At 38.3% G+C, this 16,304-nt stretch overlaps 3 protein-coding genes across 3 annotated transcripts; 2 read left to right on the plus strand and 1 right to left on the minus strand.

Annotated features, from left to right (window-relative positions):
- Positions 1–222: 222 nt before the first annotated feature.
- Positions 223–10,057, plus strand: LOC146458566 (bifunctional apoptosis regulator-like). Its single transcript, XM_085090831.1, has 7 exons — positions 223–453; positions 1,621–1,835; positions 2,720–2,945; positions 4,387–4,695; positions 6,640–6,798; positions 7,503–7,702; positions 8,492–10,057. The coding sequence occupies exons 2-7, from the start codon at positions 1,627–1,629 to the stop codon at positions 8,748–8,750; spliced, it is 1,362 nt and encodes a 453-aa protein (XP_084946957.1). The 5' UTR covers positions 223–453; positions 1,621–1,626; the 3' UTR covers positions 8,751–10,057.
- A 142-nt stretch (positions 10,058–10,199) lies between these two features.
- Positions 10,200–12,747, minus strand: LOC146458567 (uncharacterized). Its single transcript, XM_085090832.1, has one exon. It carries the CDS (start codon positions 12,671–12,673, stop codon positions 11,576–11,578), a length of 1,098 nt encoding a protein of 365 aa, XP_084946958.1. The 5' UTR covers positions 12,674–12,747; the 3' UTR covers positions 10,200–11,575.
- LOC146458568 (uncharacterized) lies at positions 12,691–16,265 on the plus strand. Its single transcript, XM_085090836.1, has 2 exons — positions 12,691–12,813; positions 14,719–16,265. Exon 2 carries the CDS (start codon positions 14,727–14,729, stop codon positions 15,435–15,437), a length of 711 nt encoding a protein of 236 aa, XP_084946962.1. The 5' UTR covers positions 12,691–12,813; positions 14,719–14,726; the 3' UTR covers positions 15,438–16,265.
- The last annotated feature ends 39 nt before the right edge of the window (positions 16,266–16,304 follow it).

Raw genomic sequence — 16,304 nt, forward strand, 5'->3', positions numbered from 1 at the left:
GGTATTACATGTTGTTAATTTCCAGGTTTTCCACTTCAGTACAAAATGTGAGATCTGGATAAACGATTGGATAAGGTTCTGACTTATCTCTCGAGTCCTGATGTTCAGGAAATGTTCAGGAGCTCTCGGGAAAACAAAACTAACTGTTTCTCTCGATCTAAATACACTATAATAGGGGATACATGAAGTACCTACGTACTTTGTGGGCATGCTCGCGGGCTCTGAGGAATCACACCACCCTATCCTGATCCTGCTAAACACTCTCGTTATTGTTGTTTTAATTTATTCTTTCACCATTTGCACGGAATCCTGTGCGATTGCAATCGATTCAATGTTGTAGCGAGTGACTCAGAAACTTATGATGAAGTTTTACGTAGGTTGCTAACGTCCAAGGGAAAGGAACGGGCAACTTAAATTACATATAAACTCGATCGCTCTTCAGGTGAGATCCAGGTGAGAGCAGAGTTGAGCTTATAGCTTCCGTTCATGGAAACTTATCGTGTCCTGTGTGTATCTCCCGTGATGTGTATGTCACTCCGAAAGTTTAATTTAGTATACAGGGAAACGATCTATAGTGACTAGGACTTATGATTTATAGCAAAAGGTGCCTCTCTTTCACTCATCACAATCTTGGCACGAAAAATATTTAATTTGTTTCATGACTTGAGTTTTACGGTCACGCAAAGTGTTCTTACTGTAAGCTCGATGTTGGTGGGGTTTACCTAAGACCAGGAGTCCAGAATCCAGAATCCGTGAATGCAGAATTCCTGAAAGAATTCAACAATAAAAGTAGAAGATGAATGGTTGGTAGAAAATTTCGGCGAAGGTTAAAGTCCCTTGGGAAACAACAAACACGACAAATTTTAAAAGCTGTTTTTCAAGCCCTTGAAAAATTATAAAGTCAGTAAAATTTTCAAAACTTAGCCTTAGATTTGCTGCAATTAAGCCTATGGCATTTATTCTAAGGCAGTATTTTAGGAACTTGGTTTTGCTCTTGATAAACCACTTGATCCCCCCTTTAAAACCTAGAGCTTAAAAAAACACAACAGAACAACACTTACACAGTATCATATGTATTCTATTGTGATTTTGACAAGGGTATACATTTCATTTAACTTGCCAAAACCAATTACTGTTTTTATTGTCTAGACATGAAACAATCATTATATTACCTTCCCAATAACCCTTTGAGCTGTTTTCCTCAATGAAAAATAATACACTGCAAAATTTTTATTTAAAGTCTCTCTCACATTTTAACCTAGTAACAAGGGTCGTCATTTTAGTAAACTAGTGTGAAGAAAGAGTTGAAATTATGTGATGTTTACTGTATGAACTTACATAATAATTCTAGTGAACACAAGATGGCAGTTAAGCGTTAAAGCTAAATTAAGACCATTCCGGTGGCTCTTGATGTCTACAACAAATATCTTGAGGGTGCTTTATACCTGTCAAAATGCCATTAGTCATATAAATCTCTCACCGTTAGCTTTTTCGAAAGTTTTCAAGAGAATTCCTACTCACAAGCAATCGGCAGTCAAAAGCCAAAATAATATTCAATTTATTTTGGCTGTGATTTGTGATCCTTTTGCCTTATTGTCTCATATGCTACATGTATTTCAGTAAATCATGGCCAACAATGAAGGAGATGGTCTCTCAGAGAAAGACTTGCAGTGTAGTTGCTGTTATGAGTTGATGGTGGAACCTACGACATTGAATTGTGGCCATAGCTTTTGTCGCTTCTGTTTGGCTCAGTGGTGGAATGCTTCAAAGCATTCCACTTGTCCTGAGTGCCACCAACCCTGGACAGGCTTCCCTCAAGTGAACATTGTGCTCAGGTGAGAAGGAAGATGAGTGAATGCCAAGTAATGAACTAATGAGAAAGATGTAAATAGGTATTTGCAGGTCTCAGTTCATAACTAACCTATAGTACATTACAGATCGCTTTTTGTTGTTTTTGTTCAGATTCACTGGAGTTGTTGCATGTGGCCTTCAATTCCCTTAGGAAACTTGATTAGGCATTTGTTTGAGTCCATTGTTATGGTATCAACTGATAAAGGGGGGCAATTATTGATCTGTCAAAGTAAAATTGCTGGAAACTGGTGTCAACAACAATAATTATTATAATATTACTAAGTTTTAGCCAAAAGAGTGTTCATGTGTCCTGTGGGCACCCACTTTGAAGAAAAAAATTATTGAAATTTTAATAATTTTGCCACATCCACCCTGCATGCCCTATTTCCAAATTCTAACTGCACAAAGCTTTGGAGGACTGAAACGTTGATAAAGGCCATACCTGCATAGAGCATTCAAAAAGTGAAAATTTGGTAGTGAAGGGTTAATAATGTTCTCTTTGTGTTTTTATTCTTACCTATAATTTGTGATAAGTTCTTGTTATTAATATTATTTGTAGATCGCCCAGGCTCATTAAAATTAAAATGTTAAAGGCTTTGTTTCAATAGGCCGCTTTCGAGTTGATGTGAACCTAATTTTGAAAGCGAGACTAAGTGCAAAGCTTTTCGAATGAAAATAAGTTTTGTTTGCAAACAAATAAAAACTTATTTTCACAATAAAAACTTTGTTTGTAGCTTTGCTTTCATGATGACCTTCAAACAACTTGTAAATGGCTTATTGATAGTTATAGGATATTTGATATCTAGTTTTATTAATTTAACCATAATCATTATTTTGTTTTTTCTTCTACTTTTTTTCTGGAAAACAGAAAGACTATCAAGATTCTTTTTCCAAGGGAAGCAGCAGAACGCCAATGTACCCAGGAGCTCTCAGAGGACTACCTTTCATTGCTTTCCAAGTTTGAAGCATTAAGCACAAAACAGCGCAGACATTCTAGCACAAGTGGAGCTGCTCAGTTCGTTCAGCATCAACATGTGGGCTTTAGTCTTTCCAAGATTGTGTTCATTGTAGTGTCCATTTTGGGGATTGCCATGGTAAGTTCATTTAGTGTGCTACCCTCTGGTTAAATGACTGACTGTACACACCCAACAGGTTTTGCTAAAAGGTGGCCCGCAGTCCACCTCAAAGCCCATGGCCTGGTGGCCTGCAGCCCACTAAACACCAAATTCATGAGATAATTTTATTAGATAACAGTTTAGATAAAACTTACGTCATTTGAGAATGAATGTCCACTATGTTGACAAAATTCTGCATCATTGACGTATGAACATTTATATGTAGGGGCGTACATATATAGGATCAAACATTTTCCTCTGAGGAAAAAGCAACAGCTACAAGGATCGCAGAGGATTAAAATGATTGAAATTACAAACGAATCGAGTATGCAAGTCAGTCGACCACACTCAAATGCTGATGCACATCTCAGCATGCGCTGTAGTATATCGCTACTTTTTCCTACTTTTTTCAGTTAGAAAAGAAGGGTCGAACCCGGGCCAACGGATTCCCAAGCGGAACTTTACCACTAGACTACCGACGACTGACTACCGAAATTAGCAATTTTTGGGCTAGATATCCTTACCCCAAATATATAGGCTAACTGCAAACTATATGAGCTAAATTAGGCTAAATTAGTTATCCATTATCTTGAAGTGGGCATAAAAAAAAATTGCCCGGGCTGGAACTGAGGTGAGGTGGGCCGTGGGGCCATGAACTGGGAAGTGGGACGCGGACGGCTGGGCTGTGGGCTTTGAGGCGGGCCATGGGCCGCCGGTCCGCGGGCCACCTTTTAAAAACCCCACACCCAACTCCATGCAGTCTCATGGCTAAGTTTTCTGTGGCTCTTTGCCATTCAGTATGTTTGCCTTGTCATTACTACAATTGCACAGCGGTCAGATTACTGTTTTGTAAATAGTAATGTGTAATTACCATACTGATTCATTTAGTCAAAGCACTTTTTCACTATTGAGTGTCGAAAGAAGCGTCGCATTTGCTTTGGTTTAATTTTGCTTTACTGCATTCTGTGAATGGTTAGCAAAATGCTTGCCACTTTCGCAACAAATAAGACCCAAAACCAAAACCAATCGTGAGTTGGTCGCACACAGTTTCCATTGCTTTGCACCAGTGACAATTATATTTGGTTCTTATACATGTAATCTGATTGGTCCATTGCATTGTTTATGTATGTTGTGATTGCTTACTCAGAGAGTAGTATGACAATCAATTGAAAACTGGGGCGTAGAGCCAATAACCTGATCTCCCCCTCTCCCCCTGCCCACCACCCCTCTCCCCCCCCCCCCCCAAAAAAGAGAAAATTTCTGATCATAGAAACTAAGCTAAGATCACTAAACCATTTACATTCATATTCAGTTTTCAACTTAAAGTTTATGGCGTCTTTTCGCCAAGAACAAGTCATGGCAGTATACCTGGTGTGCATACTTACAAAGTGTTTACTATATTTGAACTGTTATCTTTCAGTTCACCTATCAAGTGTTGAATCTGCTCATGAGACCAAAAGACTTACTTGTCAAAAAGTCAGTGTTACATTGGAGTGCCCTTGAAGTCGCCAAGTGGGTGGAAAGCTTGGGTGATTGGGCCCAAGGATATGAGGAAAGATTTCAAGGTGCAGGAATTGATGGAAACCTTTTGCTGTCACTCTCAGAATTTGATTTGGAACGCCCCCCTCTCAGTATTGATGTCTCCTATCACAGACGGGCGCTCATCAAGGAGATCGAAACTTTACAAACTCTGGGTGTGAAACCACCAGCAGATCTTTGGGAATATAAGGTATAGTACCTTACATATATGGCATTACAAAAAGTTGTAGTTAAAGGATAGTTGAGGGTAGCTTAACCTTTTAATCCCCAATAGTGACCAATGACTTGTGGTGTTCAAAACTTGGAGAAGCAGCATATAAAAAAATATCACCGTCAACAGAGCAGTCAGAAAAACACCGTACCGACTTGTGTTTGGAATTGACCTGAAGAAAGAAATCCAGATGAAAGTCACAGCAGATGATATACCAAAGTTGCCTGTAAATTTGGAATCATTTCCACCCTCATTTCACCGGCTAGATTGGTTAAATGTCAAGCAACAAATATAGTTATCAGTAAAGATAAGAACATAACATTCACCAAAGCATGCAAACTGGCAATGAACCAGTAGGACTGTAAACTTTAATTTGCTTGAAGTAAAAATTTTGTATTTCTGAAAGACTGAAATGATTAACAATTCAATGAAATAATCCATCAAAACATGTTGTATTCGAGTGTTTTTTGTTGCAGTTGTCATGGTATCAAGTTGCCCTAACCCCGATTATGCTCCTACGCTGGGTACTTGCCCCCTAATTACCCTAATTGTCCTAGCACGTGTCCAATGTCATATGTGACACTGTTACTTAGTGTGACATATCCGTTGGGTATGCACTATCACGTGACCATAATGCTTAGGCCTAATCAGTAAACCCTGACCACAATAAGCCCCTTTAAAGACAAACAACAAATGCATAGAAAAATAATTAAGTCTGAAAATATTTACCAAATATGAATTGAAGACTTGTTCATTGAAAAGGAAAAAAAAAATGATAAAGAGAATGACTAGTTATAAAAAAAGTAATTATTAGTAAAAAAATCAACTAGTTTAAAACAAAACTAACTAGTGAAAAAAAAATAACCTAGTTACAAAAAGTTAACTAGTAAAAAAATAAAAATAACTGAAAACAAAAATTAACTGCATCACTTACATGTACATAATGATATTAGGAGTTAAGGGTTAAATTGAAGGCATTGCCTCATTTTGCTACTGTGTATGCATTCTGTGCATCTTGGGATGGTCTGAAAAGCTCAGACTTCTTATGGATGGTGGCTTCTATAGCAAAGATATTTTTATACCTGCCAACTCTCACGCATTATGCGTGAGTCTCAGGCCTGGGGACTAGAGACATCGATCTCACGCATCAAGGACAATTTCTCACACCTGATCATGACTCACAAATGCGGACGAGTTGTTCTAAAAAAACTTCATTTCATTTCAGATTTGTTATGTATTATTTCTTTGCTCCTTAAAACAATCACAAAAGCTTTCAAGCATCTACAATCCGTTTGAATTGTAAGTGTTCAAAGGTCGTCGGAATATCGTCGTCCATTTTCGGCAACGTTCGGAAGTCTTCGGAAAATCGTCGGAAATCATCGGAAGTGGCTCGGACGTTTCCGGAAATCCTGGTCATGACGAGACAAAAATCTCACGCATTTGACTCAGAAAAAGTTGGCAGGTATATATTTTTGTACAGTTTATGGCCATGCAGGAAAAGCAGAGCTTAGCAAAGGCTGTTAGAATCCAAAAAGAAAATAATTATCAGGAGTAACCACCTAAAGGTATGTTTTTTGATTTGGGGAAAAGTGCCATACTGTCATTGTTATGACATTGATATGTAATGACATTGTTATGTAATATACAGCTTTTTTGAATGCGTGGTTGCCCCCCAATTATTTTTGTTTTGGATTCCAAAAGTCGTTGCTATTAAATCTGCTTTTCTTGCATATTACAGTAATTAACTAATGTGCAATAATACCTTTGTATTTGGAAGAACTGTCCTTGAATCAGAGTCTCAGTGAAAAGGCTTGCAGGATATTCTGTCAATACAGACTTGCCTCAGGTTTTTAAAGATAAGGATCTGGCATGTATTGTTAAATAAATTTAATTTATTTAATCCTTTTTCTTCTTGATTTTCAGACTGCTCATCCTACCCGCTCAGTTTTTCTTTTGTGGGGTTTGCGTGAGTTTCCACGATTGACAGTGGTGTACACATTTTTTGTTTATCACCAAGAAGTGTTTAAGCCTCTTTTGTACTACACTAGTGAAGTTTTGGATATTGAAGAAGATTTTGATGAGGTGAGTGGTGATCATCAGCATACATGTAGACAATACAATTTTTGATGTAATAATATATTAACATGAGGAATCTGAGTGTTTCATCCAATTTCCAAACACTATTGGAAAATTGGGTGGAACACTTTTGAGTGTTTGATAATAATTTATTACAGTGGAACGAACACAACTGGGGCTACCCAACATGGATCAGCCAATTACAGGTCATGTTCACAACAAAGGAGTCTGGCTTTGGTAGTTTGTAAACCAATCAAAAACAAGAATATTTCTTTAAATTTCAAAGTGTTGGGGTTTTTTGGTGGCCCCGGTTGAGTTCGTTACACTGTAATAGCTTCTCAAACCATTTTATAATTCTTAGAGAAATTCAAAACAAACATTTACCATTATTATAATATTTATGAAAAGTGACGTTACATTTTGCAACCCTCCAGCTTCACGGTAGCGATTTCCTTTGTTTTCTCTCGATGAGAAAAAGGCTTTGCAGGGATTTATACAATGAGAATTTTAGCTGAGAAGAGTCACATCCATCTGAATGCCTTACTGTTGGTAGAGAATTCAAGGAAAAGTTTAAAATTTGTTTCCAAATTCTCAGGAAATATTAACCGTTATTGTTACTGAGCATTTTAACAAGTATGCTTACAGATAAATTAAGTCATAAGAGGGTGATTAAAATCATATAACTGAATGATTGATTTATTGATTTGTAGGTCATCATTGTTCCTTCAGAAGAATATTTACGATTTTCTTTGCGTCTACTCCTGGTTCCTTTTTACCTGATTGCTAAGTTTACAATGAAGTGCATTTACCGTAATTATTTGGTTGGCAGTATCATCCTGATCTACTGCGTCCTTATGACCATTGTGGAGTGCTCCAAGCTCAAGTGGCTTCTGTTTATGGGAGGATGGAGGTGAGTTGGTTGTTATGCACAGTGATAATGATATTGCGTAAATAGGTACCTTCTTACTCTAAGGAGGCCAATACAAAATATTAATGGTTGATGTAACTCACTTGCAGTTTGTAATTCAAAGGAAATTGTCTAAGAGTAATGCAGGGTCCCCACTGATACAACTTTAAATTTCAAAGGAAAGCAGTCACTCCACCTGTTTATAAGGGACCCCTATGATGTTAAATGCACCAGATTAATTACAAAGGAAACAAACTATAATCAAATCTCTTAAAGGCATCTGAACATCTTCAGGACCAGCTCTATCTGCCCTCATGAGAGCAGTGTCCACATTAAAGAGCTAATTTACAGAGAGATAAAGGAAGTTTAGCCGAGACCAGCCCCAGGCTATGTCCACCTGCAAAAGGTGATGCCTGCTTTGAGAGATTTCAGTATTGTGACCATGCTATTAATTTCTTCTTTTGTATTAATATATTATGTTGTAAAGTAAGTTTAACTTTGTTAACTTTTTAATTTGGTAATAAAGCTTGTTGTTGTTGTTGTTGTTGTTCTCTTTGATGGCGGAAGAGGAGTATTTAAATAAGAAACATTGCATTCAAAATTAATGTGTGTGGTTAAGTTAGTGCAGATATACACCCCCTTAATACCCCCCCTTCTACCCCCACCACGTACAGTCACACAGTTGTTTCAGTTGTTGCATTACCTGTGTGAGACAAATAGTAATATTGTAGCCCTTGTCTGTTTAGCCAACAAGTGTTAGTGAGAGATATTTTTTTTCTGTCCTTTTTGCAGGCAGCTACCCACGCTGTGTAGCAAAATGTTAAGTACAGCATTGGTGAATGGATTTTTGCAGCTTGCTCTCTGGCAAGTGTTGCCCAGCTTTATTTGTGATTTTGCATTCTACTGGATGTTGTTTTTGGCGCCTTATGCTGCATGGAACTGCTTTAAAGCGTGTTTGACTCAAGCTGAAGGTGGAAACAACGTGACAAAAGACTTTATTGTGTGGCTTTATAGAAAGGTTCGACTAAAGCTACAACAGTTAGGGCTGTAGAGACATTTTTAGTTGCACAGAAAAGTTGGTCAGAGACCAGACAGTGCTAGTGAACTTTTCACTAAACTATGGACAGAGATGAAGTAATACTTGCCTGCTTTTGAAGAGTTTATTGTAAGCTGGAAATATTGTTTAAATTTAAATTGTTGTGTTTTAAGTTTTATTTTTAACCCTTTAATCCCTAAGAGTGAGGTGTATATTTATGAATTCAAGACTCCCTCCCACCTCCCCCTCCCCCTTAGATACCCTTGTGCTGGAAGGGGAAAAATAAGGACTTTAGGGGAGTCTGGCCTGTTCAACATTTAGACTGGCTCTTGACTTGAAATGATGATTATTATATAGCAATTTGTTAACACATTGGCACAAGACAATGATATTTCTGTCTCGGGTCCCTGGGGATAAATAGTTCAGGGACGGTTTTTGTATTTACAATGCATCATTTAGTGTTCAAGAACACAAATATTGTGGGAATGGCGAGATGGGATCTGTCACCTGTTACTTTTAAGCCTTTAGTTAGCCCCAATAGTCACATCTAATTTCTCCTCACACAATCACTACTTAATCAACCATACAAGTCATGAGAATAAAGCAAATGATCATCAAAGATAACATTTCCTGATGTTTTAACAAATTCTCCTAACCAATTTACCATAAGATATGTATCAAGAACAGTGAGGGGAATATGTATGTTGAATACTGGGGCTTCAACAGGTTAACATCAAATGACAAAGTGAGGAAGAAAAGAGGATGATTGGTATGTTCACCGACAATTGGTCAGAAATTTCAGGGTACTAACAGTAATTAGGGCACGACTGGTTTTGTTACTTGACATAAATTGAAAGTCTTGAGTTTGCTAGACACTCAGTGTAGAATTTGTGAGGTATAATTTGAAATGAATTAACCTGTGTATTTGACAAGATCACTCATATGAAGGTTAACTTGTGGTGGCACAGCTGCAAACAAAATATCCCAGCTACACAGCTTAGAAATAATAGTACTCACCTTGAAAACTGCAGTTTCAGTTTTCTACATAAAAAATATATTTGTTTGTTCTTCCATAAAATATCTTGTCTGTTGCACAGTACCGACATTTTTTATAATAATTATTGAAGTTATCTAGAGAGGCCCAGTAAAGAGAAATATACCCACTTACATATTATTCATAGATATTTCAACTAACGACAGGTTAAGCTCAGAAGTTTTAACAAAGCGAGCTCATGTACATAAGCTTAGTTTATCACCATTATTGACATCTATATTGTTATTTGTAAGTACTTGGTAATTTCATTAAATTTTTTTAAAATTTAGTGACAGACTTAATTGAGGCATTAAAAAGTTTTGTTGTAAAACCCAAAGTATCCACACCTCTGCCAGTGCCAGAGCTCTGTGCCCGGGCACTAAAAAGGACGTTGTTCAGACTCCTTGGTGCCCAAGGAGCAATCGTGTTCTCCTTTGTCAATTTAGCGCCCGCCATTTGTTTGCTGTATCGTAAGGAGGCATGAGGAAAAAACGTGGGAACTGACAAAATCTTGTTCACACCAGTGCCCGTGTCCTACCTTTGGAGGTAGTGCCCGTGCCCGGGCACGGTGCCCAGACTTTTGCTTGGGCACCAACAAAAAGCTTTGTTCAGACTAGTGCCCGTGCCCAAGAACCGGGAACGGGCACCTAGTCTGAATGGGGCCTTAGATAAGATTCGTCTTATTTTCTCCTGTATAAATGGCCTTATTGTTATTAGTACAGGGACAAATTACGCAAAACAAAATAACAGCTTTCAACGTACCCATTGGTTCTGCTAGGTTCGCAGGCTATTGTGATAAAATGTACAGCCGCCATCTTTTTTCCATACAGTGGATTAGAGCAGTCTTAGTGCTAGTCTTCCTCGCAGCTGTTCTGTGTCGTCATGCAATGCTCGTCCTCACAAAGGAGCATTTCCTGATGACACACAGTGTGAGAGAGACTATCTTAGGGCTGGTTTAAACAAAGAAGAGTTTGCCTTCTTGTCAATCCTTGGGAATCTAGTTTTGTCTGGCTATAACTTCTAAAACTGATGAAAGACTAATTTCTACTTAGGTCCAATCTGGGGAATATTAGTGACATTAAAACTGAAAAAAGTAAAGGAATACAAATTACACTGTAAAATTGGTCTCCTTGTATTGCGACCTTACATACACAAGGTTATACAGGTTACCTAGAGTATAATATATATTTACATCATCCTATTTCATTAAAAAAGAAAAAAAGCATCATGAAAGATGCTAAGTATAGTGTTTTTTTTGTTTATTCTTTTTTATCGCTTTACCACAGGCAAGTGTCAGGTTACTAAATTGAGGGTTTGGTGGTGGGGGTGCACTTAAAAATAATTAAAATATAATTTGCTTACCCATGCAGCACCAAAGAACTATCTACTGAGTAACTCGCTTCAAAGGTGTTCGGCAGATAAACTTAAATAATTATATGAAAGAATAAAGCTGACATTAACGATTTATAAACTTTGGTACAAAGCCACTACTCTGAGTCTTATGGTGAACGTGGGCTCTTTATTCAAGCGGAGGAGGAGCTTAATTTGAGCAGGGGTGCTTACCCAAGGGTGGGTGCTCTATCGAGGGAATAGTACAATACATCTCAGGAAATATGATGCCTTGACAATTTTTCCCAGCCCCAACCACTAGTTACTACATGACGCTCACTTGACTGTTTACGCGGTTTTGTGTTTATCAGTTCTTCACGCTTCAAAACATTGTTAAATATTAACTCTTCTATAAATATAAGAACGTACAAATGGTTCTTCCTTGAGAGACTTCTTGAATAATTACATCATACAGCTTTCAGATGCTGACCGATATGCGCTCAATATCGTTAGCTGGTATCTTAGAGTCCACTTCTTCCCCACAAATGCGAAAAACAACATCCGTATTGTAAGGTATTTTCAAAGAAGCGTAGTATGAATCCCATAGCCAGCCGGTTCCCCCACGCTCCAGTAAGGAAACAGAGACCTTTGGACTATATCCAAGCAAAGCCCAGGTCATTCCCACTGTACGGCTTCTCTGATGATAAAACACTATCGCTTCGCACTTCTTCCGATCGAGTGAAACCCCAGGGCATTCCTTGAAATCTCCGTACAACTGTTTTCCCCCGTTCAATTGAATAACATCCCATGTGCCAGTAGAAGAGAGCGCGGTTTTGATTTGGTTCAGCTGCGAATAGGAGAGCTTGCCCGAAATCCATGACGGCACAATAGCCTCTTGTAAACTTTCTAAGTAGCCCCGGCTAAAGCTTTGAACAAATTTGTCATGCTCACTCGGTTTAACGACCGCGGGGTCATCTGCAATTGTGTCGTCCAATTCAACGTTTGCGTTAGTAAATACAACTTTGCTGTGGAACAATTTATCCGCAACGTAAATGTCTTGTCTATTTAGATGATCTCGAAGCAGAAGAGCTTTGATTTGTGTTTCTGTCACGCTATTTTCATGTTCAATGTGGCTGGTGGCAAAAGAGTTGATCGAGACCTGTCTTGTTCTTGCTTGAATCCACTTTGATTTATCATCGCTACACGTTACGGAACCACTCCAACATTTCACCTCGATACAGAAAATTCCACAACCGTTGACCACAACTACATCGATTTCCCTTCTCCTGGCTTGATATCTGTCAGGAATTCGCAAGCAACAAAACACTGACGAATTGTCAAGTCCGCTTTTCAAACGCAACGAAGATGCAAACGAGATTTCAGCGTTTCGTCCGGCTTTCACGTGCTCTTCTTCTAAATGTTCCGATGGATTTGCTGCCTGGCTAGCCTGTTCTAGACGCTTTGTAATCTCGAACATTTCTCCATGGACAAATCGCAGGGCAAATACAACAGAATCCTTTCTTCGTGAAAGAAAGCTGATTGCAATGTTTTTCAAAAGAAATTTTTTTCCAAACATAATGACGCAACGCAATGTTTATCACAGGCTTGCAAGGCACTCTGGGGAACTGGGCCCAGCTTTCCTCTTCACTCCCTCTGGAAAGAGAAGAACTTTATATTGCAGTCGTCATTGCACAATTTTGAAACCCTGCGAAATCAGTAAGTTGTATTGTTTTCTCGGTAATATCTTAGCGGCAGTAATAGCATTTCAAAGTTGTCTTGCTGCTGTCTTAAGTTGAGCCTCATATACAAATGCAAAAATGATGGAATCCATATGGTGTCCATGTGTCCCTGGGGAGAATCAGGACAGGCAAATCATGTTTGAAAATCCCAGGGTTGCACATTGAGACTACAATGAAGTGGTATCAGTTGTAATTCTTTGTTTCAATAGGAGGTTATTTCGTGATTTGAAATACTTTCATAACTTACTTGAGTATGGCCGGTGTTTTCAGTATAGTGGATTATATGGGAAGGCCCCGCCCAAAAGGGACACTTTTTCAACATTGTGGTACACGTAAAGGTAACAGGGTTGTAAAATAAACTGTTTCAAAATGAAAGGGTAGTAAATAAAACCAAGTATTTGTGCAAACAGGTAACAGAAACAGAGCAAAAAAATTGGTAACAAATTTAATTTAAGGGTTATCCTTGCCACCAGGAGAAAAATGATACCTGATGTGATCGTTAAAGTTATAAGAAAGAGCAACAATTCTTTGGTTTTATGTATGAGAAAGGGGTACCATTTTGGTTAAAGTTGGTAATAGTGTGGAAGCCTCCCTGAGCAAAACTTCCATCAGCACCCCCCGTTAGATCAGACATGTTGATAAGGCAGGGGGTGTGAGAGCTGGTCAACTCTGGTCCTTCTTAACTTTTTGTTGAAAAGTTGGCTGAGGTAAATATTTTGGAGTCATTAGCTCCATTTGGTTGCATTGAGTACATGTTGTCCCTTACTGGTGGTATCATGATTAAACCTTTTTTATTCTTTTCCTTGCTTAGTTTATTACACAGAAGTTGACAACTTGTTTGTTTACTTAGTGAATTCATTAAACAAGGCCAAATCATATGGCAGAAAATAAACCCGAGCTTTACTCCACCTGGTGCTGCCCATTTCCCCACAGATTTCCTTGTTGCTTTTTCTTTTGTCACTGCATGAAGAAAAACTGAGGGGACGATAAACAAGGATGAAATTTATAAAATAACATCGAGAAGCAGCCCCTGCCCTTCCATCTGGTCTGGCATGGGTGGCTTCTTATATTTTTCAAATTATGTCTGAGTAACTGTATAGGCAGATCTTTGTTTACATGTTTAGCCTAATAATTATTAGCCTACATTAGCATAAACATAAAAACTAAGTTCAAGTTCAGGTTCAATAGCATGGGAAGGGCGCCGCGATCTCCCGAGCCAGAGGCTCATGATAAAGTGCTTGACAATAATCCAGATCAAATTGGAATTTGGAAATGTTGGTTTTTGAGGCTAGCTATAAATGCACAAAAAGCAAATTGAAAGAGCTTGGAAAACTTAGTACTAGATCTGAAAATTTGAGCATAATGTGTTAAATAATTTTTGAGAAAATAATGAACTTTTATAGTATGAAGAATTTACATTTAAACATTTATGTTTCCATTGGCTGGGTGGCAACTCTTGTGCTAACAAAGACTCTCCTCTAATACCATGTTAGCAATGATTCATACCCAGTCCTTGTATGTTTCATTTGGGGTAACGGGAGCCTGGAGACAAGTAAAACAAGGAATGCAGGGTTTTCTTGGACATTTAATAATATTTAAATACCCAAAGTCATCTAAATAGCAACTAACTACAAGTCAGATTCAAGAAGTAGTTGGTAAAATTAGTTACACTGAATTTGGAAAGGGGAATATATTGAACAGGGCATGAAATACAGTGTTTTAAGTAGACAAACTTTGAAGATATTAATTTTAGTTGCAAACTGACAAATTTAAACAGGAAACTAATATTATAATATAATAACTGATTAGCCAAATGAAGGAAAATTTGAGATGTACTTTGATGTGCTCTTGCTTACTAGTAAGAGTAATAAATTTTTTCCAGGGTAAAATATGGCAGCAAGCAAACCCAAGCTGTATTGTGCCTGGTTCTGCCCGTTTGCTCACAGAGCATGGATTTCCATGTTGACAAAGGGAGTGGACTTTGATTACATAGAACAGGATCCTTACAACAAATCTGCAGAGTGGCTTGCCATCAACCCCCGTGGATTGATTCCTGTAATTGTGCACAATGGCAAATCTGTCTACGAGAGCCATGTTTGCATTGAGTACATTGATGAGGCCTGGCCGAGTGAACCAAGATTGCTACCTAAAGATCCATTTGAAAGAGCAAAGGCCCGCATGTGGGGAGATTTTGTCTCCAAGAAGCTGGTTCCACCATATTACAAGTTCCTTCTGAAGCAGTCCCAAGAAGAGCAAAATGAAGCCAAAGAGCAGTTCTTGGCTAACCTCCTCGAGTTCACCAAAGCAATGGATTCAGAAGGTCCATTCTTTCTTGGCAAGGAATTGGGTTATGTTGATATCATGTTTGCGCCTTGGTCTTACAGGATTTACATCCTGAAGCATTATCGTAATTTTGAAGTCCCCCAGACAGATGAGTACAAGAGGTTTCATGTGTGGGCAGCAGCGGTGAAGAATCATCCCAGTATAAGAGCTGTTGAGCAGGATGAGGAGAGAGTCTTGGCATTTTCCAAGCCCTATGCGGAGGGAAACGCCAAATCCGAGCTTGCTGATGCTGTCCGCAAAGGAACTACCATCCCTTAACATTAAATAATGTGGATGCAATGATCGATACCCTATTGAATCCCTTACTCCCAAAACTACCCATAACCAAGCTTAAAGAAACAACTCTATCATGCAATAGCAAATACAAATAGATAAGTACTGTAAGACGAATTAATTAAAAGGGTAGAAAGCCTTCACTTCCTAATCACTCCACTCTATTTCTCTACCAATCTTAAATTTGTGAAAAATATTGCTGCAGTTAGGTACCAACGTCAGCTAACTTTTCCAGGTTAAAGTGCACCTAACCCCAAAATGTTTTTTTTCTCTTAAATCTTTACACCTGTTCGGCACATATTGTGCTATTTTGCACCTTTTTTAACCAAATCTTGAATTTTTATAGGCTGTAAAAGTTACGAAATGTAGCTATCATCTGTCCCATGACCGAGCTAGCAAGGAGCATAGGTCTATTCCTTACTTGACGTCACAAACTGATTTGCATTGTATTAAGTCTTTGTGAAAATGCATGCAAAGCAGTTTGTGACGTCATGTAAGGAATAGACCCATATACATGCTCCTTACTAGCTCGGTCATGGGACAGATGATGGCTAGATTTCGTAATTTTTAGAGCCTATGAAAAGTCAAGATTTGGTTGAAAAAAGGCGCAAAAAGGCTCAATGCGTTTCGAACAGGTGCAAAGATTTATTTAAGCGAAAAAAATTTGGGGGTTAGGTGCTATTCTTATCGACATCATTAAAAAAATTTATGAGTGGTAAAAATTGTAGAAACACAACATTCTGGTGTTGTTACTTTTCCATGTTACTAGTAATAGGTAGTTTATACATTAGAATAAATGGCGCAAGAACATCACATCTCTTGATGCGAGTTGCAACCGCGGCTGGCCTGCAA

This window comes from Pavona decussata, unplaced genomic scaffold (genome assembly GCF_977016875.1).
Source record: "Pavona decussata unplaced genomic scaffold, jaPavDecu1.1 SCAFFOLD_233, whole genome shotgun sequence".
NCBI classification, from domain to species: domain Eukaryota; kingdom Metazoa; phylum Cnidaria; class Anthozoa; order Scleractinia; family Agariciidae; genus Pavona; species Pavona decussata.